General features: G+C 45.9%; 5 protein-coding genes across 6 annotated transcripts; 1 reads left to right on the forward strand and 4 right to left on the reverse strand.

The window, feature by feature from the left end:
* Positions 1–50: 50 nt before the first annotated feature.
* cib3 (calcium and integrin binding family member 3) lies at positions 51–2,643 on the reverse strand. Its single transcript, XM_052087792.1, has 6 exons — positions 2,530–2,643; positions 1,747–1,781; positions 1,546–1,657; positions 969–1,116; positions 623–818; positions 51–262 (listed from the first exon to the last, which is right to left on the reverse strand). The coding sequence occupies exons 1-6, from the start codon at positions 2,578–2,580 to the stop codon at positions 241–243; spliced, it is 564 nt and encodes a 187-aa protein (XP_051943752.1). The 5' UTR covers positions 2,581–2,643; the 3' UTR covers positions 51–240.
* Positions 2,644–3,973: 1,330 nt separating this feature from the next.
* admp (anti-dorsalizing morphogenic protein) lies at positions 3,974–5,884 on the reverse strand. Its single transcript, XM_052087783.1, has 5 exons — positions 5,494–5,884; positions 5,116–5,252; positions 4,926–5,048; positions 4,640–4,832; positions 3,974–4,401 (listed from the first exon to the last, which is right to left on the reverse strand). The coding sequence occupies exons 1-5, from the start codon at positions 5,801–5,803 to the stop codon at positions 3,974–3,976; spliced, it is 1,191 nt and encodes a 396-aa protein (XP_051943743.1). The 5' UTR covers positions 5,804–5,884.
* LOC127616277 (serine/threonine-protein kinase NIM1-like) lies at positions 5,605–18,901 on the forward strand. The gene is made up of 5 exons (XM_052087780.1): positions 5,605–5,734; positions 14,745–15,008; positions 15,086–15,361; positions 15,599–15,867; positions 16,550–18,901. Exons 2-5 carry the CDS (start codon positions 14,954–14,956, stop codon positions 17,282–17,284), a joined length of 1,335 nt encoding a protein of 444 aa, XP_051943740.1. The 5' UTR covers positions 5,605–5,734; positions 14,745–14,953; the 3' UTR covers positions 17,285–18,901.
* Positions 7,523–13,414, reverse strand: pnhd (pinhead). Of its 2 annotated transcripts, XM_052087785.1 has the most exons (7): positions 12,772–13,410; positions 12,310–12,405; positions 11,469–11,611; positions 11,078–11,357; positions 9,652–9,833; positions 8,685–8,743; positions 7,523–8,154 (listed from the first exon to the last, which is right to left on the reverse strand). In XM_052087785.1, exons 1-7 carry the CDS (start codon positions 12,839–12,841, stop codon positions 8,004–8,006), a joined length of 981 nt encoding a protein of 326 aa, XP_051943745.1. In that variant the 5' UTR covers positions 12,842–13,410; the 3' UTR covers positions 7,523–8,003. The 2 variants fall into 2 exon arrangements, with proteins under 2 accessions (XP_051943745.1, XP_051943744.1); XM_052087784.1 differs by having other exon boundaries at positions 8,004–8,743; positions 12,772–13,414.
* Positions 17,933–20,088, reverse strand: ccl25a (chemokine (C-C motif) ligand 25a). Its single transcript, XM_052087793.1, has 5 exons — positions 20,066–20,088; positions 18,935–19,029; positions 18,481–18,598; positions 18,057–18,174; positions 17,933–17,967 (listed from the first exon to the last, which is right to left on the reverse strand). Exons 2-5 carry the CDS (start codon positions 18,996–18,998, stop codon positions 17,941–17,943), a joined length of 327 nt encoding a protein of 108 aa, XP_051943753.1. The 5' UTR covers positions 18,999–19,029; positions 20,066–20,088; the 3' UTR covers positions 17,933–17,940.
* Positions 20,089–23,850: the final 3,762 nt, after the last annotated feature.

Raw genomic sequence — 23,850 nt, forward strand, 5'->3', positions numbered from 1 at the left:
TTCTTGATTTCTGACAATGCACATTTTTACAATTATATCTTCACATTTCAAAGACATTGTGAGATATATAATATTCTATTCACAGATCTACTTATTGTACTGTACTTTCTATTCTCAGAGTAGAGAAGATGTGTATCTGAATTTTTTTGAAAGAGGTCTACTTTTTTGGGATGAATTAAAAAAAAAAAGAAGTAAATTTAAATGCGTCATTACTTCCTCGTGACATTTGTCGGTATTTCCTTATATTCTTATGTGGAAGGTGCTGTGGACACAAAATGGGATAAGAGGGCAAAATCACAAATCCAGCACATTAATTCCGTCACATAATTGATAGTGTTCAATTAGCAGCTGCTGTAAGGGTTAGAAATCTGTTTTCCATGACAGATCTGTGTTCGCGTTCCCAATAAGCTAGCGGGCTAAATGCTAAGCTACGTGCTTGGTTTAAACAAGCAGTGTGTAATTGTTTTTGTTTTATGTTCGACAGTCAACTTGAACTGGGAGTGGGATTAAACAGCCTGAAGCCTCCCCCGCCCCTCCCCCAATCGTGTTCCATTTGCCAAACCGCTGCTATTTTCAGGTGAGTTTAGTTCGCTGTACATTGTCCCGTTTCGGCGAGACCCACCTGAGGAAGTCCGGCGCCCGGACAATCATGTGCTGGAAGTCCTCCAGCGACAGCCGACCGTCGTTGTCCATGTCGGCCTCGTCCAGCACCTTGTCGCACACCATGCGCACCTCGTCCTCTGTCAATTCGTTGCGCGTCAATTTGTTCAACGTCTTCTCCAGGTCCGACTTGCAAATGAAGTCGTCGTTGTTGAAATCTTCCCCAAAAGAATGAAGGCACAAAGTTATACGGTTCAACGTTCTACTGGGGAAAAGAACACGACTCGAGTTTTGGCACTAATAAGCACGGAAAGACAACCGTCTCCCGCTTGCTCGCGAGTCCACGTTTGGCAGTGCTCACTCTTTACCGTAGATCTTAAAAGCGTAGTAAGCCTTGAGATCCCTCGGTGCCATTTCGCTCAGAACCGAGAACATGTCCAGGAAGTCGTCCAGCGTCATGTTTCCTTGACCATCCTCGGAAAAAACCTCAGCGATCCTCTGGCGGAACGGGTTGTCCTGGACAGCCACACGATGCCACTTTACATGATTATCTTTGTTGGAATCAATTCGGTACTCTGATGCCTTGAGAAGCACGTGACCCGATTTATAGAAGTTTTTGGAGATGCGGTATGAGCTGACCCCCCCCCTCCCCCTCTATCTTTTGAGTGCACACGTCGTGAGATGCTAGTGCTGTGTCAGATAGAATTTATTAATACTCTTCAACAGAAGAAGCCTCAAGTTGTTTGTTTGCACTCGGTTAAAGTTTACTGTCAAACGCAACGTAAAACAAGAGAATGACATGTTTTGGTACTGAAAATAACCGCATAGCTTAGCCGCTACTCTGGTGACAGGCGTTCTTTTCAAGGAATTCTGCGGATGAATTGGTCATCAATTATGAAGGCCGACGCAGCGACGGCGGGGTTGCGGCGAGTGCATCTCGCCTACCTTCAGCTCGGGCATGCTGCCGATCAGCTCATACGGTAGCTTCACATCTGGCTGCTCGGTGTAGTCGAGTGGAACGAGTTGCGGCGCCAGATCGTGATAGCGGTGAAAGAGTCTGAAACCGGTCCCGAACGCCAGCGACATGTTACTCTCTTGTTAGCAGTAGAAGATGTACGAACATTATGATTGACAACTTTTACTCACCGGAGAATTTCTTTCCTTGTAAAATATGTACAGTCCTAGAAAAAAAAACAGAACACGATGCCAAGTGTATCCGAGTTGGTGAAGCAGCATGGGGTTCACGGTTATTTTCCAAGTACAGTGGTGCCTTCGGTTTTATTCATTCTGCGGCCATGCGCGTAAATAATCACATTCTGATCGGAGATCTGTCTCTGCCTCCCCACCAAAAAAAAAAACAAAAAAGCGATTTTGTTTGTGTTTTTTAACAAGGAAAAAAAGTGTCTAAAATACGTATAGATCCATAGAATATTAACTGAAAGCGATTAACTACTGTGCAGTATAACATTAACCCTCCCGTTATGTCAAAGGTTTTGTTAAAGTTGAAAAAGAAATATGTAAATAAATGTAAAAGCATCTTTGGAAAAAAAATTCAACTAGCCTTTTTTTTTTTAAATTATACATAGTACATCTATTTTTGACTAAAATGCAGCAGATCACACTGATTTGAAGTTATAAAGTCGTTTTGATGCTCAAATTTTATGTAGATTTTTAAGAGAATACCGTCTAATAGTCCGATTGATGTTACTTTCTTTTAACTCTGGCGTTTTTATCATTTGTTTTTATTTTCCGGATGATTTGACATGCTGCGTGTTATGCTGACCCATGAACATTTTCGGGACAGAAGTTTTACAATTAGTCGCTGCCGCATACTCGTCATTTTTGGTCGTGAGATTTTTCTGATCAAAGAGAAAAACATTTTTTTAAACATCCTTTTGAAAGAGTTTCTCCGAGCCGAGCGACACCAACCTGGTAGGCGTCCAGCTGCCCTGCGGTAAAGACGGTTTGCTTATTCCCCATGTCGGAGCATGCGGACCCCCAGCCCGGGTTCCATCGCCGTTGTCGCGGGGCACTCGGTGGGTACTGACGGCTATGAAACGGTGGCACAAAAGGACACCGGGGCCAAGCGGGGCGGAGGGAGCGGATCGGATGTCGGGCCGCCGCGGGGCCCCCCATTTGGCGGCCCTTAATAACGCGCGGTGACTGGCAGCTCCTTTTCAAAGGGAACAAGGGCTGTCGTCCAGCATGGTGCCAAAAGCTATCAAACGCTCCTTTGGTGCCACTCCGGGGCCGACGCCTGCGCCGGCGCTCGGGTTACGCGCCGCTCAGACGCCCCTTTCATGTCTACCTAGCTGCGCGTCGTGCCAAGTTGCCAACTAGATGATTCACCCAAATGTCAAAGTTGTCTTTGATCTGGGGTTCATTCTGCAAGCATCGGTCACCATTTCAGGGACCGCAAAGTCAAGGTTATTGATGCTGGGAAGAGGCGAACAGTTGCTGTTGAATAATTGAACTCCTCAATACAGTTGTTGAATATGTAACATGGGTTCATGATTGTGTGTGCGCTAGATGCCTGCTGCTATATTGTGGCATCTCGGTTACTAAGCCCTCTTGTGGCGGGGCCTGGAACTGTCACTTATTAACATGTATTATTTCTCTTCGCAGCAGGTATCAGTTCCCATCTCCCGCAAATAGTGGAGGGAGGGGTTCACTGTCGCCTTATATACGCCGGTGAAGTTCCATTTTACTTCAATGAAAGTTGAAAAGCGAGAGCGACATCGCAGGAACAACTCTACCCAAAACTATCGATAAGCCGATTGGAAAACGGATGCTTGGATAAATGATCTTGATTTCAACATTTTTGTCTTAAAAATAATCCCAACTATTTTTTTTTATTCTGACAATTAAAAAAAAGGTATTTGTACATATTTAGAAAACATAATTATAAGTCCGATATCAATCGGCAGTTTTCTATATTAAAAAGAAATCTATAGTGCATTGTAAACATATATGGTCCTGACATAGGCACAAGAAGCCACGGTCAGTTCCAGCCAGACCTAAAATTTTTCAATTGATCGTTTTATATTTATTGCTTTCAAGTGTTTTTTTTTTTTCATCCAAGTATTGACTGTAATGATGAGTTTACAACTGCGTCCGCACGAGTTAGTTAGTGGTAAACAAGCCTCCATTCTGACAGAAATTGCGGGCCCCCCTGTACATGTATTGAATCACTTTGAAAAACATTTGTACACGTATACACAATTCATTCTAACGTTGTAATTACAAGCGGAAACATAAAATATGTGGATTTACACGGGACATCACTACTGCCATCCATATATTATCATTTATAGCTATTTACATATAATACAAAGCCACACGGGGCGGAGGTACGAGGGTGGGAAGAGCGCGGTCAGTGGCAGCCGCAGCTCCCCGCCACCATGTCGTTGTACTGCTTGAGTACCACGTTCTCGTCGTCGTCGAAGTAGAGCAGGTTGATGGAGAAGAGCTTGTCGGGCACGCAGCACGGCGTCTCCACGCTCCTGATCAGTTTCAGGGCGTTGATGATGGACTGCACGGTGGCGTGGTTGGTGGGCCTCATGTTCTGGCCCAGCGGGAAGGGGCACGAGCCCTTGCAGTAGTAGGCGTTGTAGCCCCGCGGCGACACGATCCAGCCCGACCAGCCGATCTCCTCGAAGTCCACGTAGAGCGGCAGGCGCTTGCACGGCGCCGATGCGCCCTCCTCCTCCGCGTGGTCCAGAGAGCGGGCGCTGCGGGGGGATGCCTGGGCGGCCACGGGGGATCGGGGCAAAATGGCCGCGACTTGGGTATCGTCTGGATCTGTCAAAAACAAAATTGTTATTCGAGATACGCAACCCATCTCGCAACGTCTCGCCTCGAAGAATAAACGGACGACACTGTATTTTATTTTGAGAATTTGCATCAGAAGTACGCATGTCAACTCTCTAACTTCCACTAACAACCCGGGCTAAACTTGGCTCCTCCCCAACGAAGAAAAATGATTACTGTATAATACGGCCCACTCCTAATACAGAATCTTCCATTTCTTCCGCCTCACCTGCGCTCTCCAGTGTAGCGGATCGTCGTCGTCCATCGTCCGTGAACAGCACCAGCATGGGCTGCTTGCTCTGGTGGTGGTTGCGTCCTGAGGCGAAGCGAATCAGCTTCAGGTCCATCTGTGTGCCCCCCAGGGTTCGCACCACTACGTGGAGCCCCAGGTTGCTGCCCTCATCCAGCGTCCACGAGCGAACCTTTCGTGGAAACACAACTCGAGGTGAGTGGTTTCAAGCAAATTGGTCACAGGGAGTTAAATTTTGACTTGGGGGGGGGGGGGGGGCACTCACAGCTTGAGTGATTGTAAACACCTCCCAACCGTTGGAGTGGACCGGGATGAGTCGAGAAGACAGCAACTTCCTCTCTTGCGTGTTGTTGGTTTTGATGGTGTCCAGCAGCTGGTAGACGCTAACCTGGAGATGAGCTGGGTTAGCTCAGCGCCGACACGTCCGCCACAAATGTGCGCAGGAAGCCGCGTACCTGGCAGAAGTGATGCCTGCCCAACATCGGCGTGGCCTGAGGTCGCAGCTTGAAAAGGTGCAGCTCGGCCGTGAGGATCTTCTCTGTTCTGGCAACGGTGGACAGGTTGAAGCGGAACTCCACCTGCTCGCTGTGCACTGCAAAGACGGGTAAAGAACCTTTCTTAAAATGAATTGGAAGATTCTTTTTCTAATACTTTCAACATCAATTTGAAAACCTTGGAAGTGAATTTGATTTGAGCAAAATTGAAGAGTTATGCAATGTGGTACGCAGGCTCTCGAGCAGGATGTGAAATAATCACTGAATTAAATATTCCAATTATTCGTAAGCATTGTGGCGTGGAAATAGATACTCGACTGCGCGCATTCGGTGACTTACGCTTGTCAAAGAAGCTCCGCACGGTGTTGCCCTCCAGCAGGTAGGGGTCCTTGGTCACGCCGTCCACGTCGGCCACGGTGTTGTACAGATCCAGCATGTATTGCGGCGGCTGCTTGCGTCCGTGCGCCACGCCCGCGGGCGGGTCCTCCATGCCGAACACCGCCAGGAGCCGCTTGATGGCGTCCGAGCGGACCTCCTCCGACCGGCCTCGGGTGGACTCGGTCGCGTCGGCCTCCTGCAGGTAATTGACCGACGGCCGCGCCCGGACCGCCGTACACGCCGAAGCGACCAGAAGCACAAGCGCGAGCATCTCTCAAGCCCTAAAAAAAGTGAGTTATGAAGTGAAGAGTGAATACTGCGGAGGGCACTTATTTATATATCTTCACGGCGCACCCCCCTTCCTCTTCACTTAATCTCATAGCAAACAGCAGTAAAAAAAAAAAAAAGATGCTAATGTAAATCACCCATCAGCGAATGTAAAGGGAGACTAATGGCGGTGTTGACAAAGGTGCCAAGTCCACCGAGTGGCCGCTATTGTCCTCGGCTCTGGCAATAAACAGTCAAATCCACGTAAAAGTGGAAAAGAAAGGAGGGGGGTAGGGGGAAAAGTTTTACTCGATGGGTTTTATACGTGAAAGTGTCGCCCCACCAACACCCCTTTCGAGGAAGTGTCGATCCATTAATTTGGAATAATGGAACCCGATTAACTGGTGTCGTTGGCTACGCGTCCTTTTGCCCGGATTTGCATGACCGCTTAGCGTATTGAGTCACTCACACGCAGCTGCATCATCGTCTCGACAGCTTTAATTTCTTGACACGGTTCGGGGGAGACGCCGTTCATTTCTGTATGAATGTTTGTGGGAGGTTGATTGATTCTAAACGGGCGGGGGCAGGCCGGATCAAAAGTTCTCCACTGCGCACGACGACGAAGCGGGCAAACAAGCCATAAAAAAGAAACAACGCTTGTTGGACGTGTCACACGAACGTGCCGTTTCGCACACGGACCACACAATTCCTAAGCAAACGTATGCCCAAAATGATATATAAATAGAGACTACAATACAAGCAGAAACGAACCTAAGTAGAACGTAATGTTTACAATTGCAAAGAATCGGGGGATTGATCTGTCATTGTGCTTTTTAGACGTGATTGGAATGAATGAGCCTTTGATGGCGGTATGAAAAATCGCTTCCGCCTTCGGTGACAATTCTTCACTCTGATTGGCTGTTAACGAGCGAATCGGCGCATGGGATGCTACGCAATAGCCGAAATAGCATCCTCTCGTCATTAAGATCCGCAAAATTTTCTTTTTAATTATATCATAATTGGTCCTGCTGGTATTATGAGCGTGTTGGCCACGGTTCTGTCTATGTGTAACTTTGATTCCACGCTAGCTTGACTGTGGATGGTACTGTATATGACTGCTTACAGACAGAATCGTTTTGATCTGAGTGACGTTAACCACTTTTGTTAACCACTTAGAGATGAAGAAACAGTGCACAGATCTAAAACGAGGCCGAGGTTCTCATCCCAAGTACTATATTTAATAGTTTAGTTCGACCTGGTATTGTTAAGCAAAGTCCCAACATTAAAATGGCGCTCGAGTTCATAGGATCATCAACAAATATTCTTAACGATTCAATGAAAACGTTTCATGTCAACGTTTTGAAAGAAATGCTACTGAAATGAATGGAGGAAGACAAACCTTTCTAGAAGGTCATTTGCAAATATCTTGTACTTAGACTTTAAATACAACTGAACTGTCTTGAATATCTAATCGACGGGCGAAATGCAAATTCCGTGCTTACTGTAAAAACAAAACGAAAGGGAGGATAACCGTACGTCATGATGATGATGTCGAATTTTAATGACGAACTTGCATTCTTGTACAGAAACTCCCTTTTAAATTGCTCATTGCTGCTTACATTGGTAAAATCGCGGCAGGCTCACTCATGCCGAAAGAATCTCCATGAAAGCGCTCGATGAGGCCTGCCGCTCTCTTTATGGCAAGGTAGTTCAATGCATTTTGGGAGCACCGCGAGGATCGACGATTCGTAAAATGTATGCGCGTATGTCGATATGCATGACGGATAACAGATAAAACACAAACACTGGCACCTTTATTACAGCATTAGATTTATTTGTAAGAATGATCCCTTTTTACATATATTACATATTTATACAACAATATTTTAAGGGGTGGCACGGTGGAGGGCTGGTTAGCTCATCGCAGTTCAGAGGTTGTGGGTTCGCATCTGGGCTGCGACCTTCCTGTGTGCGGGTTGTATGTCCTCCATGTGCTCACGTGGCTTTTCCGCAGGGCGTATTCGGTGAACTCTAAAGACTCTAAATTGTCTACACGTGTGAGTGAGTGTGAACGGTCGTTTCTGTATACGTTGCCCCGCAATCGGCCGGCGACCACCCTAAAGTCAGTTGAGAGCACGAGGTGGCTTGGCGAGCATGTCATGCGCACTTCTATCCAGGAGGGGGCTCTGTGTCTTTGTGAGTGTTCAGTTGGGGCAGTGGCAGGACGCGATGGACAGGATGGTGCTAATCTTGCCGTGCTGGTTTAGGAAGCTGTGTCGCTCGTATCCCTGAGGCACACACAAGTCGGATTGTTTGTCGGCCCACAAGTGGCAGATTTCGGGGTCCGACGGACTCCTGGACAAAGAAGAAACGATGCCATTCGCATTTCGTTTGCCGGCCGTGCGCTTACCCTGAGTAGACTCGCCATGTTCAAGTACATTCAATAATATCCCCAAAAACGAATTAATTAAAAAAAAAGGTGATAGCTTTAGCACATATATAAAATAGCGTAATAACATACTACTTCCGGCTTTCAAAACTGCCAGTATTTTAGTGAGCACCCTCTCAAAGGTTAGATGAACTAAATGGGAATGATATATTTACAGTATTTACACAGTATAGTGAGATAAATGTCATTTTCAAACAGTTGCATACAAACACATGCATGCACATTCAAGCAGACAAAATATCATACCATGACAACCTTTTTTCACTCACTCAGTCCAGTCCCAGAAAAGAGGCGAGGGGCGTTTAAAAGAACATTTGGTGTTTGTGGAGGAAAGTTCAAAGAGTGGCTGGAGAGGGTGTCGGAGCTCACAAGCAATTGTGAAGTGATGACCGTTGGCACGGACGCGTGCGTCGGTGGCAGCTGTGTTGGTACGTACCTGAGAAGGCATCGCTTTCCTGAGGTGCAGCCTCCCATACATCTGCCAACGTCCACTTCCTGCGGGCCATTAGCAACACACAGAGACGGGCCGTCGGCTCACAAATATTGACAACGTCGTTTAGCGTGGCCCGCCGCTTTGATTTGACACCTGCGGGGGCCCATTTGTGTTTGTCCTCCACGCTCGCACCTTCACTGCTGAGCCCAGACCACCCCACAACAGACCCCCAACAATCCCCTAACTCCCCCCACCCCCCACCCACAAAAACACGCAAAGCTTCTTATCCATGAGGACAACGCTTCCAATTATGAATAGTCGGTTTACCTATGCAGTGGCATTACCTCGAATAGGGATGGATATTTTTTTTCTTTTTATTGATTTTAAAATGACTACTCTTATCAGTAAAGTCTAGATTTTCTTTGGGGGGGGGGCAGACGTTTTTCACTGGTCACATTTTGAATTTAAAAGTATTTTAAAGGGTGTTGAATCCCTTCATTTCCACGAACAATGACATTTGTTTATTCGGGAGTTTACTCTTGTAAGATTTAAATTCCGTTGATGCACATAACTTGCTTTTGCCGGCCTCATCAAATGATGTGGCGAGTCAGATCTGAACTTTGTCCATCCCTAATTATGCCACCCTGCCCCCAACAGCAAAGTGGCACGAAATCAGTATTTGTCTTGTTATATTCCCGTCCACATAGACGAGGTCCAGTCCCCCTTGTGGTGCGAATAAGCGAGAGGAAGTCGGGAAGCCGACGGAGGTGCTGTCTGCCACACGCAGGCCGACATGAATAAAAGTACTTCATTAGTGTCTAGCTCGCACAAGGGCAGCGTTTCCTCTCAACTTGTGAAAGCAGAATTACAAACGAGGCCGCTTTGCATGTGCCAACACCATGAAAATGGAAGGAAAGCTTTTCCCCGCTAAGGTCTTAGCATCTCTGCGTGATTCTCATTCTAAGAGTACCCTGAGTCTCTCCTCCTTGACGCCGCCGTCGTGCTGCACCGTTTCGTAGTAGTACTCCACGTAAGGGACCCGGTAGCAGCTCTCCTTCAGCTCGCAGACCGCCACCGTCTGGATCATGTCCACTTTGTTGGGGGTCTCCACCAGGGCCGACTTGAATTTGGTGGGCACACAGGAAAATCCCTCTGTGGAGAAAGAAAGCCGCACGGCGTCGCATTTGAGCAGGTCTGATTAGCACCGATTAGCATTAGCACTGAAAAACTTGGGTTGACGTGCGCAAAAGAAATTGGACCGTGCTTTCATTCGTTAATCTCTTCAAATGAAAATAAAGCGTCAATCTGAACCTGAAGGGTACTCGTTAACGATGAAAACATTTAGAGGGAGAATTCTTTGATTTAGTTCAATATCAATATTCAAATGACACAACAGCTCTTTTGATCATCGATTAATCGTTCAGAAACCTTGTTTTTTTGCAATTCAGCCTCTCAGTCGTAAATATTTGTATTCCTCCATTAAAGCAGACAACTTCATCGCAATGAAACATTGACAGATATTTACTTTGACTTTGGAAAACAAAGATCAAAACGTTTTCTTATTTTCGGACACGTGACCGAACCAGTAACTGAATCCTAATCCAGTTACTTTGAACTCATCGATAAACGGGTGGAATTTTTCAGCACCTGATTCATGGATTAAAAGCGGGAAAAAAATAGTTCCGTCAGCCGAATCATATCAGATGAATCGTCAATGAAAATGTACGACATGGCACCAAGTCCCAAATTGATCGTCAACGTTGGTTTGTTGACACTTCCAAAATGTTTGCAAATGTCAATGGCAAGCGTCTGAAGAGCTGCGAACGGGACCGTTTAGAAAACCGCTGTCAATCCTCACCAAAATTGGACTAACTCCCACATCGATCCTTGAAAATATCAAAAGCATCACCTCGCTATTTTGCTTTGTGGACATATACAGTCGGTTTTGCTTCTCAAGCTCTCGTGAGCGCCTACGGCGAGGAAAAGGTTCGATTTATCTGTCATTGTCATGTCGGAGCGTCCCCTTTATGCAAATTGAGAGGCCCCTCCCATGGCGGGTGGGGCCTTACGCACCGTCCTGTTAGTTAGTGTGCGCCTGGCGTGAAGAGGCCTTTTCCACGCGACTGCTTCCATGACTGGGCTTTCTCAGCCGAGTGCCAATTTTACTGCAACTTTTCGACGTATTTTCTACGAAGCCTTCTCCGTTTGCTCCATTCTTAGCGGCCAAAGCCGCACAAAAGATAGGCGAGCCTTCGGAGAATTTGGCCTGCAAATTTTAGCAAGCGCACTGTTGTTTTGTTGATAGAAAATTTGCTCTAAAATATTTCAAGCAAATTAGAATTGGAAAAAAAAAAAAGATCCATCGTGAATTATGAAAAAAACCAAAAATGAACTACCTGGCGCGCCCTTGGACTGCGAGCACCCCCCCACGTCCACGACGCTCTCGTAGGGCGTCTCCGAGTAGAAGGTCCTCAGCGAGGGCACGCGCATGCACTGAGGCGGCTGGATCTCACAGTGGCACTCCTGTATGACCTCCACTTGGCGGGGGCCTTCGAACAGGAGCACCCGGTCCACGCGCAGGCCCGTCGGCTGGCACGCGTGGTTCGTGCCACACGAGGACGGTGTCGTTTTGCGGGGCTTTACGCCTTCCGCCGCCACTGCTCCGCGCATCCTCAGCTGCTTCGGATTTGAGGTCAGAGTGATGACATTGGCCCAAACGAGACCACGTGGAGGTCACGAGGCTAGCCCTAGCGCCCACGTGTGGTAGTTTGGAGGCACTGCACCTACTTTTTTGCTCCTGAGGAACTCCAGCATGGATGCGTGTCGCGCGAGGTCCCGAGCTCCGGCCGCGTGAGGTGGCCTGGCCGCCGCCCCTGCGCAGTTCGGCCTGCACAAGCCCACGTCCACACTAATGGGACTGCCTGAGATGTCTGCAATCGAAAAACAAACAAACAAATAAGATCAGATTTTACAGCAACAGTTTAGAAATGGTACTCTGGCACTCCATATTTATAGTGGTCTCTAACTGGGTGAAAGAAAAAGAAAAAAAAGATTCATTCTAAATATTTGCGCTCGTAAAAATTATCCACATAAAGTGTCCCCTTTTGTGATTATAATAAAGTTATAAAGATCATAATTTCTGTTTTCAAAAAGAAATCATGAACTTCATTAGAAACCTTTCAAGTGATTGACAGGTGATGCAAGGTGGCGAATGACAGATTGGGTTGAACCATTTTGAGACGGGGGGGGGAGACTCTTGGTTTTTAGGGGAATGAAATCGAATAACCTCCTGAAAATAACATTCATTTTTGTAATTTCCTGAAAAGTTCACATTATTTAATAATTCTTCATAAAACATTCTTGCATGGATGTTACTTTAAAATGGATTTCAAAATCTCCGGATTGACTTCACGTCCCCCTCTGTGGTTTCTTTCTGACTTCCGGGTTGAGTGAATGCTGGCGCGTTTTGGCTGCCGCTGCTCAACTCGTGCTGTTTTGTGTTTTTTGCTATTGTAAAGTGTCCTTGGGTGTCTTGAAAGGCGCTCATAAATAAAATGTATTATTATTATTATTTGAGAGCCACCGGTTTCGAATAAGGGCGCGTGGCTAACGAGGCCACAGGCTTTACCTTGACCGATGTAGACAAAGTGACTCTGTCGCCTGCAACACACCCTTTGCGTGAACAGATTCCGGTGGTCCGCGTGTTTGTTGAGCACCGTCGCCACTGCAAACAACAACACAGCTGAACAATACCACTTAACCATGTATGCAAGTATCTATTTTTGTTTGTGTGTGGGTGTGTGTGTGTACACACACACACACACACACTAAAAAACAGTACAGGAAGTGACAATGTCATTTGTCATTTGGTGGACAACTTCCTGTGGGCTCACAAGCGAAAAGGTGCCGATTCATGAATTGATACGTAGGTCTGCCTCGCTCCTATTTGAGATTCTTTTCAGTCCAATCCAATAGTGATCAACTGCCATATTCTGGCGCATGGTGCAAATCCCACCGGCAAATAATGCAGACGCATATGGCCGAAGACGTAAAGGAGGGAGTACTCGGCAAAGCAAACGGCGGTACTTACATGTCGCGTGGAGCGCACACAGCAGAAAGAGGCACTGTCGGGATACGTGCATGGCTCTCGCTTCCCTCATCCTGCTCCTTGGCTCGCCAGACCCAGAGTGTCCCTCTCGCTCCACCGACACCTCTGTTATTTATACAAGCTCGCTCGGGCCTTAAATGTCACTGCTGCGGAGTCAGAGTGAGAGCTAATCCAATTTCCATGCTTTTGTAGAGGATGCTAGTTGTCCCGCCGGCCACTTCAAAGGTGAACCTCCCGAAAACAAGGCCAGCGTTCGCTTTTCTGGCCCCGCGTGTGTGTGGAGCACGGCCCCGGCTCGGCCTAATGAAGTGGCTCCAGTCACCCCGCGGCCATTAAACGTGTCAATCCGAGGCATTAATCATCTTTTATCTCAGCGGGGGAGCTATGTAGCACCTCTGACTTAAAACAAAAAGCAGGCCGGGATCAGCGCCCTGGCCTCACCTTCGCGGACCGCCTCCAGCACCTTTGTGTTTATTCAGCGCGGCAACAAATGGTCACGAGAGCTGGCCCCCTTTTTTTTTTTCCGCCAGAGCAGCCCACTGGAACATGATGTATTTTATGTCACGCTGGAAATGACGCATTTACTTTTGGGCTCAAAGGCAAGGGGGTGACATAAAAAAAGGCACAATAAATATAAAACATGGGTTACAAATTTAGTGTAGAAGGACTGCGTCCCGCCTCAGGAGAATCGCCAATGGCATCAAATTGGAGCCATATAACAGGAGCAGCTTTGCAACAAAATGGCTCAGATTCTCCTTCCTAGCCTTGTTCTGAGCTGAAAATGTAATACATTAAAAAAAAAGAAGAAGTGATTCTCAATGTAAAGTTGACAGTACTAACTATACTGGACCCAATCTTCCTCAATTCTTGGAAGTCCAGTCGTGCTTTTGGGGCAGGTTCCTTCTGGGGACTCCATTGTCGAGGCCTGCGTGTTAGTGTCATTGTGAATTATGATGTTCCAATCTGCAAAAACTTGCAGTGTCATCATCACGTGCTGACATGCTCACCGGGCCGGAGATGATTGGATTATCCACCGGGCAACGTGTACCAAGCTTAGAGGTGATCGGGTCTTTGCAGTCCAGTGGCATGTCGACTGTCTGCAGTCTGGTGTTATGTTGTCTTGTGTCTGGGTCACTGGGTCACCATTGTCACCGGGTTACGATTTGGACCGGGAAGGACACTTTCTTGAAATTCTATTCATGCAACATAACGGAAGAAGTCAACTGAGTGGATGGGCAAATAAATGACTTGCTGACCAGTTAAAGTTAGCAATGTAAAGCAGTTCCCTTTGTGCAAATTTAGGAGATTTTTTTTACGCTATTGTGACTTAAAATGACAGAAATAAATAAATACAACGATAACCCGAGAAAATACGAACGCTGTGGTCTGTTCACGGGATTGGCGGATTAACAGCGCAAGATCTCCCCTTGCGGATGATGTAGACGGCCTTGCATGTGACAATTGGTGACCGCCTTGCGCCAATGACAGTGCGTCTGTGACGGGGCTCCTGTTAAAAGTATTTTATTTGTTCAATGAATTCATTTATACAACGATTCGCCGGGATGGTTGCACGCCGGTGTCAGATTTATGAATGAAATCCGAGCGCCTAGCCTGGCGCTCGGCGGCATGAAAATGATTAAACGCCTGTTTGTACACCAAGCGCACAGGCGCCTGACTACAAAAATAGGACACTTAACCCTTTCATGCTTCCTGTAACGTGATAACATGATAAACTGTCCACGGTAGTAAAAGGGGAAGTATAAAAATGCTCTTAAAAAGCCAGGAGGATTGTATTAATTTCAATTGGCCTTCTCCACAGTGAAAATGGACCAATTACAGTAAACGTAATGAGGAGCAACTCTTACTGTCAATCTGCCGTGACCCCATCACTTGCGGCGCATCTTAAAGACAATAGGATGATGACAAATGGATAAGCCCACGGTTGCGTTTTACAGGCTCTCGCATTCACGTTTGGAAGCCTCTGCAAAGTCCGTCTGCGTGGGAGGAGCCCGGATTACAGCCCTTGGGACATTACGGGCCACTAGATGATCCCGGCACAGCAGCGGCGAGATATGGGAAACGTCAGCCGAGAGTGGCGTCTTACACATGTGGACGCTTTTACATCAACTCCTCTGCGAGCTAACTCCTATGTGGGCTGCTAGTCATGTATTTGAACAATAAGAGCCACGCGGAGCGCAACAAGAAGAACATCAAACAATGTAAGTGCGTGTAAAGTGACCTATTTGTGTTTTGTAGGTTCAACTTTGTACCCCCCCCTCCCCCGCCACCTTTTTAGGGGGTCGCCCCAGACAGCACCCAGAGAAGGTGTTGAAACGGGCATCCCGGAACACGGCAGAGACGAACCAAAAGCCGGATAGGAAGGAAATCAAAGTGGAGCAGGAGGCGGCGCGGCACACGGCCTTCTCCAAGGTGTCCTACGACCTGAGCCACTCGCAGAGGGTGACGGATGAGCTCGCATTTGGACGGCGGGTGGGCTTCTATGAGCTCAGAGGGGAGATCGGATCCGGGAACTTTGCTCATGTCCGACTCGGCATACACGACTTGACCAAAGGTGAGTCGGGCTTCGCTAAATTTAGGCGTCGGTCGTCTTGATCGCCGGAATGTCCTTGGTTCGCGCTGTGAAAAAGGCTTTGTGGAGATTTGCCCCAAATGGGCTTGTCGTACGTGATGTCACGATCACATGTTTGGGGGTGCGCCTCGGGGATCCGTTGATCCATGAGATTGATTCAAGTGATTCCGCAGAGGAAAAGAGCTCTGACCTGGTCTCAATTCATTGGTTGCGTCGCAGAGAGAGTGGCGGTGAAAGTCTTGGAGAAAGCCCGGCTGGACGAGCGCTCGCAGGCACTGTTGGCCTCGGAGATCTTGTGCATGGAGAAGCTGGCCCACCCCAACGTCGTTCGCCTGTACGAGGTGGCGGAGACCCCCAAGCGCTTGTACCTGCTCATGGAGTACGCCAGCGGCGGGGAGCTCTTCTCCCACATCTGCGCTCGCGGACGCCTCTCCGACCTGGAGAGCAAGCTGGTGTTTGCTCAGCTGCTGGCCGCTGTGGAGCACATGGTGAGTGTCGCCACGCGACCTCCGACACGGGCCGGAAATGAGCCAAAGCGGCTTTTCTTACCGTATTGGCTATGATATGGGATTGCTAAGCAAAGAAAGGTCATGAAGATTGGGAAACGCTTACGGTACATTAAGGCCATATCAAAAGATACTTGTACTCATATATCAACACAATTATTTATGAGCGGGCCCCTATAAAGACGACACCATTATGAAGGCTATATATTTTCATATTTCATATTTTCTTTTTATTAACATTATTCGTATTCGGCATATTTTTTTGTCTGCTCAGGACATTTTTTTTAGTATCTTTAAAAATGACTTTTGAATGAGTATTTACATGAACATTATGATGACTTCATACATTTCTTGTATGAATGTTTTTGTCTTACTATTAATCATCATTCTTGGATTAAAAATATCGGGGGTGGGGGTTGGGTCTATTTTTTCTGACTTTCTAATCAGTTTTATAATAATAATAATAATAAGTATTATTATAATAAAAAAAATATATAATATAATCATTATTATTATTATAAATGTATATAATATAATAATAAGTATTATTATTATTTAATTTTTTTATTATTATGATCACGATTGTTGGTGCTGCTGCTGTTGGAAGAACGTTTTCCTCATATCGTATCATATATGTCAATGGTTTCCTTTCCTCTTGCGGCAGCACGACAGCAACATCGCGCACCGAGACTTGAAGGCGGAGAACGTGTTCCTCACCAGCACCTGCTGCGTCAAAGTGGGCGACTTTGGTTTCAGCACGTTGTGCCGCCCCGACGAGGTGCTGCGCGCGCTCTGCGGTTCCCTGCCGTACGCCGCGCCCGAGCTCTTCGGGCGCTCGGGTTACGTGGGCCGCCACGTGGACATGTGGGCGCTCGGCGTCCTCCTCTACTTCATGACCACCGCCGCCATGCCCTTCGCGGCCGCCAACGAGGGCAGGCTGAGGCGCTGCATCCTGCAGGGCTCCTACGGCGTGCCCTCCTACGTTCCGGCCCCCTGCGGGGAGGTCATCCGGGGCCTGCTGAGACCCGTCCCCGCCGACCGCCTCAGCGTGACCAAGGTCATGTCCTGCGAGTGGCTGAGGGGCGTCGACTATCCGCGAGCGTACCTGGCTTGCCGCCCGACGCCCGCGCACCTCTGCGGGCCGCCCGCCGCCCTCACTTCCGACGAGCTGAGCGTCAAAGCGGCGTTGGAGGAGCTGGGTGTGACGGAGCGCCACCTCCTGGACAACGGGCCCGGCCTGAGGAGCCCCGTCACCGGCGCCTACCGCATCCTGCTGCACCGAGTCCAGAGGAGGACGTCGGCGGAAGCCATGGGCTACGGCTACGTGCGCATGACGGAGACGCGCGACAGACTCAAGCGGCTGGACAAACGCGCCTCGGCCGTTTGTATCGTCATGTAAGCAGGCTGTAAGTTGGAAACAAAGAAACACACAAAATTCAAAGGAACAGAAGCAAAGAATTGATTTTCACCCACGGGTATGGATTTGGAATTTGAATACGAACATCATGGCAAGGTTGACTGGACATTTATGAGGTATTCAAGAGCCTTGACGTCCAGGCCATTTCTGGTGACAGTGAGCTCAATTCAACTTTAGCGTAAGGAGGCAGTTTGGCAAATAGTGAACAATTCATGAAAAAAAGAGGCTTCAAACTGCCACTCTTGGTTGCCACATGCCGTGCTAACCGTTAGCATGCCGTGCTGACGGTTAGCATGCCGTGCTAACGTTTAGCATGCCGTGCTAACGGTTAGCATTGATAGCTGCGACTTTAAAACATGTGGGCGGATAGCACAACAGTATCCTTCGACGACCTTATGACCAAGTCAATACACATGAACATAAAGCACAGCGACTTTGAGTGGCTAAGCAGTTTTATTGTCACAATGTTGAAGCAAGCGCTCATGCTACACACAGTTCAGATTCACATTTTATGGTTTCCATTTGCACGTAAACACTGTTTCGTCATGTCATGGTCACGCGTCGTCACAATAAAAAGTCAACAGTGAAAGTCGAAACGTCGATTGGCTTTTTCTCCAGGAGGGGGGGGGGGGGCTCACTCAACCGATCAAGCGACTCTTTTGGCGCTGTAAAAACAAACAAACAAAGAAAGGGCAGTTTTACGATGCACTACATCAAAGAAATAAGGAGAAACGTGATGAAAACGATCAAAGACCTTTGGGGCGGCCTTCTTGACGTGTTTGACGGCTTTCTTGTCGATGTTGGCCATCAGCTCCTGCACCCACGTCTCTTGCGGGTCGCAACAGTACACGCGGCCTTTCCACATGGTGAAGCTGCAAGGACGGGACCAAAGAAGGAATTCAGTCAACGGTCTACACTTTGTTGAATTTCGATAATAGAGTGGAGAAAAAACAAAAAACCCAAAACATGCGCCTGAACTATGCCTCAGATTTGCTTTTTTCACTATTTGACAGCCGCCCCACAATGTGTGTAATAGGAACTTTTTTCCTGAATGGCAACTTTTCTAAATCATTTTTTGCTACTTTTACCTGATGAGCCTAAGCGGAATGGAAAACGAATTGCTACATTGGGAACATGCGCTCGTTTGCACGCAGCTCACTGCGCACGGGTGTGCTCACATGACGGCGCGGATGTTGCAGCCTCCGTCCGTTTCTTGAATTCTGTACTTGACCGCACGCGCCTGCGTCTTTTTGTTGAGCTCTTTCACGTAGGTCAGGCAGCAGTCGTCGTACGACACTGAAGAGAGGAAAAATAAAGACGCGTTGGCTCAACAAAAATTGAAAATCAGAAAAGTAGTAGTTGCTCCTAATGCTGCGTCATCAGTAGATGACTGAGGAAACGGCGTAAAGCGCTCTGATGTCCCGGGGTAGAAAAGCGGCACCACGTTCACCGTTTACTATTGATTTCCAATCCACAAGTGGATTCCAGTCGGTGTAATGAAGGCTCCATGTCCTCCCTTCACCCCACGCGGGCAATCAGCAAAAACCCTCACTACGCTTTATCTCCCGTGGTATGTCGCCGTCATAAAATAACAATAAACAGCTGGCGTGTTGTTGTTTTTGTTTTCCTCACCTTGCGCCATTGCCAGACTCAGGCAAGATAAGACCAAGAGGATGAGCGGCGTGTCGAAACGCATGCTGCCACTCGATCGATTGAAGGCTGCGACTCTGCAATCGGAATAATCAAGTCAATGCGTAACACGTTTATTTGTTCACCTGCGAACCTTTGGACACGCTCGCGTTGCTTTAAGGAAACACTTGATGTTGACGCTCAACTTGCTTTATATGAAATCATTCAACCACACCCTCAAACTCATTTTTTGACAGTTATACAAGTGTAAAGATAAGTTCACCACACTCTCAATCAGATTTTTAACATTAATAAAAGTAAAACAATAAGGTAACCGTTGTGAATGCTTTGAGTGTCCGCTTAATCTGATGCATTATTATTATTTTTACCATCATTATTATTATTATCCATCCATCCATTTTCCGATCCGCTGAGCCGCACAAGGGTAGCGCTGGAGCCTATCCCAGCTGTCTTCGGGCAATAGGCGGGGGACTCCCTGAACTGGTCGCCAGCCAATCGCAGAAAAAAACCATTCACGCTCACAATCACGCCTTGGGACAATTTAGAGTGTGCCAGTAACCTGCCTTGTATGTTGTTGGAATGTGGGAGAAAACCAGAGTACCCGGAGAAAACCCACGCAGGCACGGGAGAACATGCAAACTTCAGTCAGGAAGGCCAGAGCCGGAATCAATTCTGCACCTCTGCGCTGTCGGGCCAACATGCTAATCGGTCGCCCACTGTGCCGCTTATCATTATTATTATTATTATTATTGCCGGTATTATTATTCACTATCATGATCAATTAACTATGCAGCGATATAACATTTTCAAGTTAACCCCATTCTAAATTTGAATTCTATTTTTTTAATCAAGCCATTTTATTTTAACTTGTGTAGCGCACAAGTGTAAAACTAAATTAAACAAATGGGATTTTTTTGTTGTTGTCATTTTAACAGTCATCAGTTCAAAAATAATTTACACATTTGCCATGTTAGCAATTGCCACAGTCATACAAGTTACAACAATAAGTTAACACGACCCAGCTTTTTGTAAAACCAACCAACAAACAACAATAAAAGTTCAAGACAATAAAATGCTGCTTCCTATGTGTGTGTGAGTGTGCGCGTTGCTCACCTGTGTGTTGGCCTTGCAAACGGATGGTGTGTGTTTGTGTTACCTGCACGGGCGAGGCCTTTTTATAATGGCAAAAGGGGGCCGTCTCCCCGGGTGTCGTATTTCTGCAAAAGTGACTCACCTTTGTACCCCAATTCATTTCTCTTTCGCTTTCCCAGAAGATGTGATTTTTCTTTCCCGCTTCATGACAGACATGTCGGTCGGATAAACGCGCTGTCTGTCCTGTGGTGACCCGCCGTCTGTCGACATGACGTTATTGACGTCATGTCATTGAGGAAAAGCTGCGTGTATATCAACAAGTGAAGCCATATGTTGCGATGAGCGACATGTTGACGCGACAAGATATTATGGACTGTTTTCAATGGCATGTTGATTTTGTATTTTGTATTTATTTTATTTTTTTTCGCCCGCGCAGCATTAATACTGATTGATGTTGTTTTTGATCTGATTGATGGTTGCATCATATTTTTAACATGAAATAATGTATTATAATATTGTATCCCAAAGAATGTGACGTTATTGTCATGATTAATGACCATCGGTGCAAACATGTCATGTTTGAGCTGTGTGGCCATATTGAGAAGATTGCTTGACAGTGGTGACTGTCATCAATGATTTTTTTTTTCATTTTTTGAAATGGAAAATGTTGAAAACTAATTATGGTACTATCAAATGATTTGTTTTTGTTTTCCTCAAGGTAAATAATCTCGAAATATGGACGGTACTCTGTTACATCGACATTTATGGCTGTTTCGTTTTCCAATAAGAAAAAAAAGTGTGAATGTGATGTGCTTTATAGAAATGGTGATTTGGGATGGGGGGGTGAGCTATATGGCATAATTGACTAGAAATTGGTCTTATTTTCCAAGAGAAAATAAAAAGAAACGTGTTGTAGTTTTCCAAATGGAGTTATCTTTGACTGTTGAGCATTATTGGCATGATTGATGGGTATCAATTATTGTTATAACTCCATGGCAATTATTAATTTTTTTTCCCTCAACAGAAGGATAAGAAAAAAAAACTTTATTAGTCTCACAAGGGTTTTTTTTCTTAGTAGAGATATTTATTGTGCTTCATTGAAACTTTTGTTTGATTCTTGACCTGGTTGATTGGAATTGCTATTTTTACGTTTAAAAAAAAAGTATCTTTAAATTGCATTTGTTGGAAATTTAGATTCAATCTCACCCCTTCCTAGAGTGACATTTATAATGGACATGTTTTTATGTTTGTTTGTTTTTAAGTGCTGTTTTTTTGGGGGGGTTCAGAAAAGGAAAAAAATTATGCATGGATATTTTCATTTTTTTTCTTAATTTTGTGGCAGTCTCTATTTTATAAAAACAATTATTATCAGGTGAAGATACATTGAGATTAGACGAGACAAAAAAGTTACACTACCAAATTTAATCTCACCCTTCATCCTTGAAATATTTGTGGTTGAAACTTTGAATTTGCGTTTGCCGCATTTGGACGCGTGACCTGTGGAGAGTTGAAATGTCCGCTTGACATGCGCTACATGAACTAAAATGGGTCCTTTTTGGCTAGGTCAAAAAAAGCAGTTCATTTTAACGATAAGGCAATAAATCACGCTGTGTCAACAAAGGCCTGATTGATGACGGCCTGCGAGGCCTGCGCTTACCCTGAATGTTTTCTTGCCCTCATTACTGCATCCGTTTATCACCAGGTGCAGGTTGTGATTGTCAGGCATGTCAGTTTTGTCTTCACTTTACTGGAACTTCAGCTTCAGGACAAATGCAGCAACTGGAAATTATGGCCCATTTCCAGTGCTCCCAAACACCTCCCACAAAGTCAAAAGCCATCCCGGCATCAGCCAGACTGAATTGGAAGCCATTTCTTTGCATTATTATTGTTTTTTTTTTCCTTTCAAGGTAAAACGTATCAATATTTGCATTTCTATTTGCCTTTATAGGATTGTTTGCCATTAATTTTTGGTGGACGTTGTTGATTGGCTTTTTTTTCCAGAGAGAAAATGTATAAATGCATTTTTTTCCCGCCCATAGAAATGTAAATTTTAATTCCCCTTACATGGCATTATTGGCATAATTTATTCAAATTCATAATTGATGAGGTTTTTGCGTGCCACCCGCCTACTGACCAAAAACTGGGATAGCTGCGATAGGCTACCGTGCTCCTTTTTTGGGCCTTAAGCAACTGGTATTTGTCTTTTATCATTGTTAGCATTATCGAGGAAAGTGTAGCTGAAAATCATAACATTGCATGTTCTCACCGGTGTGGCAATATGGACATTATTAACTGGATTTGAATTTTTTTTTACAGACATGATTTACTAGCATTTTTTAGAGGAAAATGTATTGCATATCATTTTAAAATACTTGGAAATTAATGTCATTTGTTATTGCCTGGCAATTATTCATTTGTCCCCCCTAAGGCAGTGATTCTATGTGAGTGCACATTCTTCCTCGAGTGCAACGCGAAAGAAGAAATAAATTAACCGTTCAAACTGCATCGGGTGACCGTGGCTTCAATGTTTTTGTTTGTTTGGTTGCTTTTAAAGTATTTGTGTTGAAAATGTGAGAAGCATTGTTGTTCCTGGAAAAGAATCCCGAGACTGGGTTTCATAGAAATGTAAATTGTTTGGGTCTATGTGCCGGTATTTGCACATAGACCCATTTTTTTGGGCTGTGGTCATGGCATGATCAATTTTTGGGGTTCTTTTCAAAATGACTAATTTGACAAAAATGTGCACAAAAAGAAAAATGTACGTCTAATTTCAAAGTCACTGGCCCCACACATTCATTTCAACTGCACAATAGAAAAAAAATGCATATGTAGCATGACATGGGATGCTGCTGTTGCTGCTTAATGGCCCCTGAATGTCCAAGTGGATATCTGATAGCGTCGCTGTCTCTTTAAACCTCCACTGGGTCTCAAGTACAGCACTTAAGCCCATTGTGGAGCGGAACTTGAAGAGTGTTGTTCTGCTCGGTCGGGATGAACGACGCCATGCTCTTTTTAACCTCAAATAGATTTCTTGTGGATGAAAATAGAGTCAGATTGGTCGTCTGCTGATGACAGCGGTGTTTTAAGAGGTGAACATGCTAACACTCGGGAAACGTAGCATTGGTTCACCCGAGCCTAGGCCGTACCATTGACACGCGATGCTTTCTAAAAACAATCATTTTCAGTAATATCAGTCATTTTTCGCATCTCCAAATTGAATTTGTTGGGCTTGGGCACACGAGTGCCCTCAGTTTCTTCATTTGGTTTTATTAAGATAGACCCCACCCACTTTTTTTTAGGTGCAATTTCGCAATGCAACTGCTGCTAATTTTATGAGCAGGTTATTATCATGCTCTTTTAAGATCAGGATGACTGTCAGGAGTGTCTCTGCAAAGTCAGTGAAGCAGAAGCCAAAATAGTAAATGATGATTGTCTCCACCCCTGCGAGTGCATGATCAAAAAAATTACCGACAGCTTAGTGGCGACAACGCTTTGTCGGGATTCGATGGTCCCCCGCCGACGGGGTTTGGGCACGCGCCAAAGCGGCATAACTCATTCCCGACAACCCAACATCGTTTTAGTGCCATGTTGACTTTGGCAGTGCACTTATCCGCAAAGAACACATCTTCCCCGCAGGCGTAGCTGCCCATGAGTGAAAATGTACTTTGGTGCATGGTATGCACAAAGACAAATAAAAATCGGCACGCCTGATTCGCGGCAACCATTAAGTTAATATTAATAACAATAATTTTGCCAACAGCTCCATTTTTCTTGGGGAAAAGAGCAGTTACACATCAGACACGGTT

Source organism: Hippocampus zosterae, chromosome 15 (genome assembly GCF_025434085.1).
Source record: "Hippocampus zosterae strain Florida chromosome 15, ASM2543408v3, whole genome shotgun sequence".
NCBI classification, from domain to species: domain Eukaryota; kingdom Metazoa; phylum Chordata; class Actinopteri; order Syngnathiformes; family Syngnathidae; genus Hippocampus; species Hippocampus zosterae.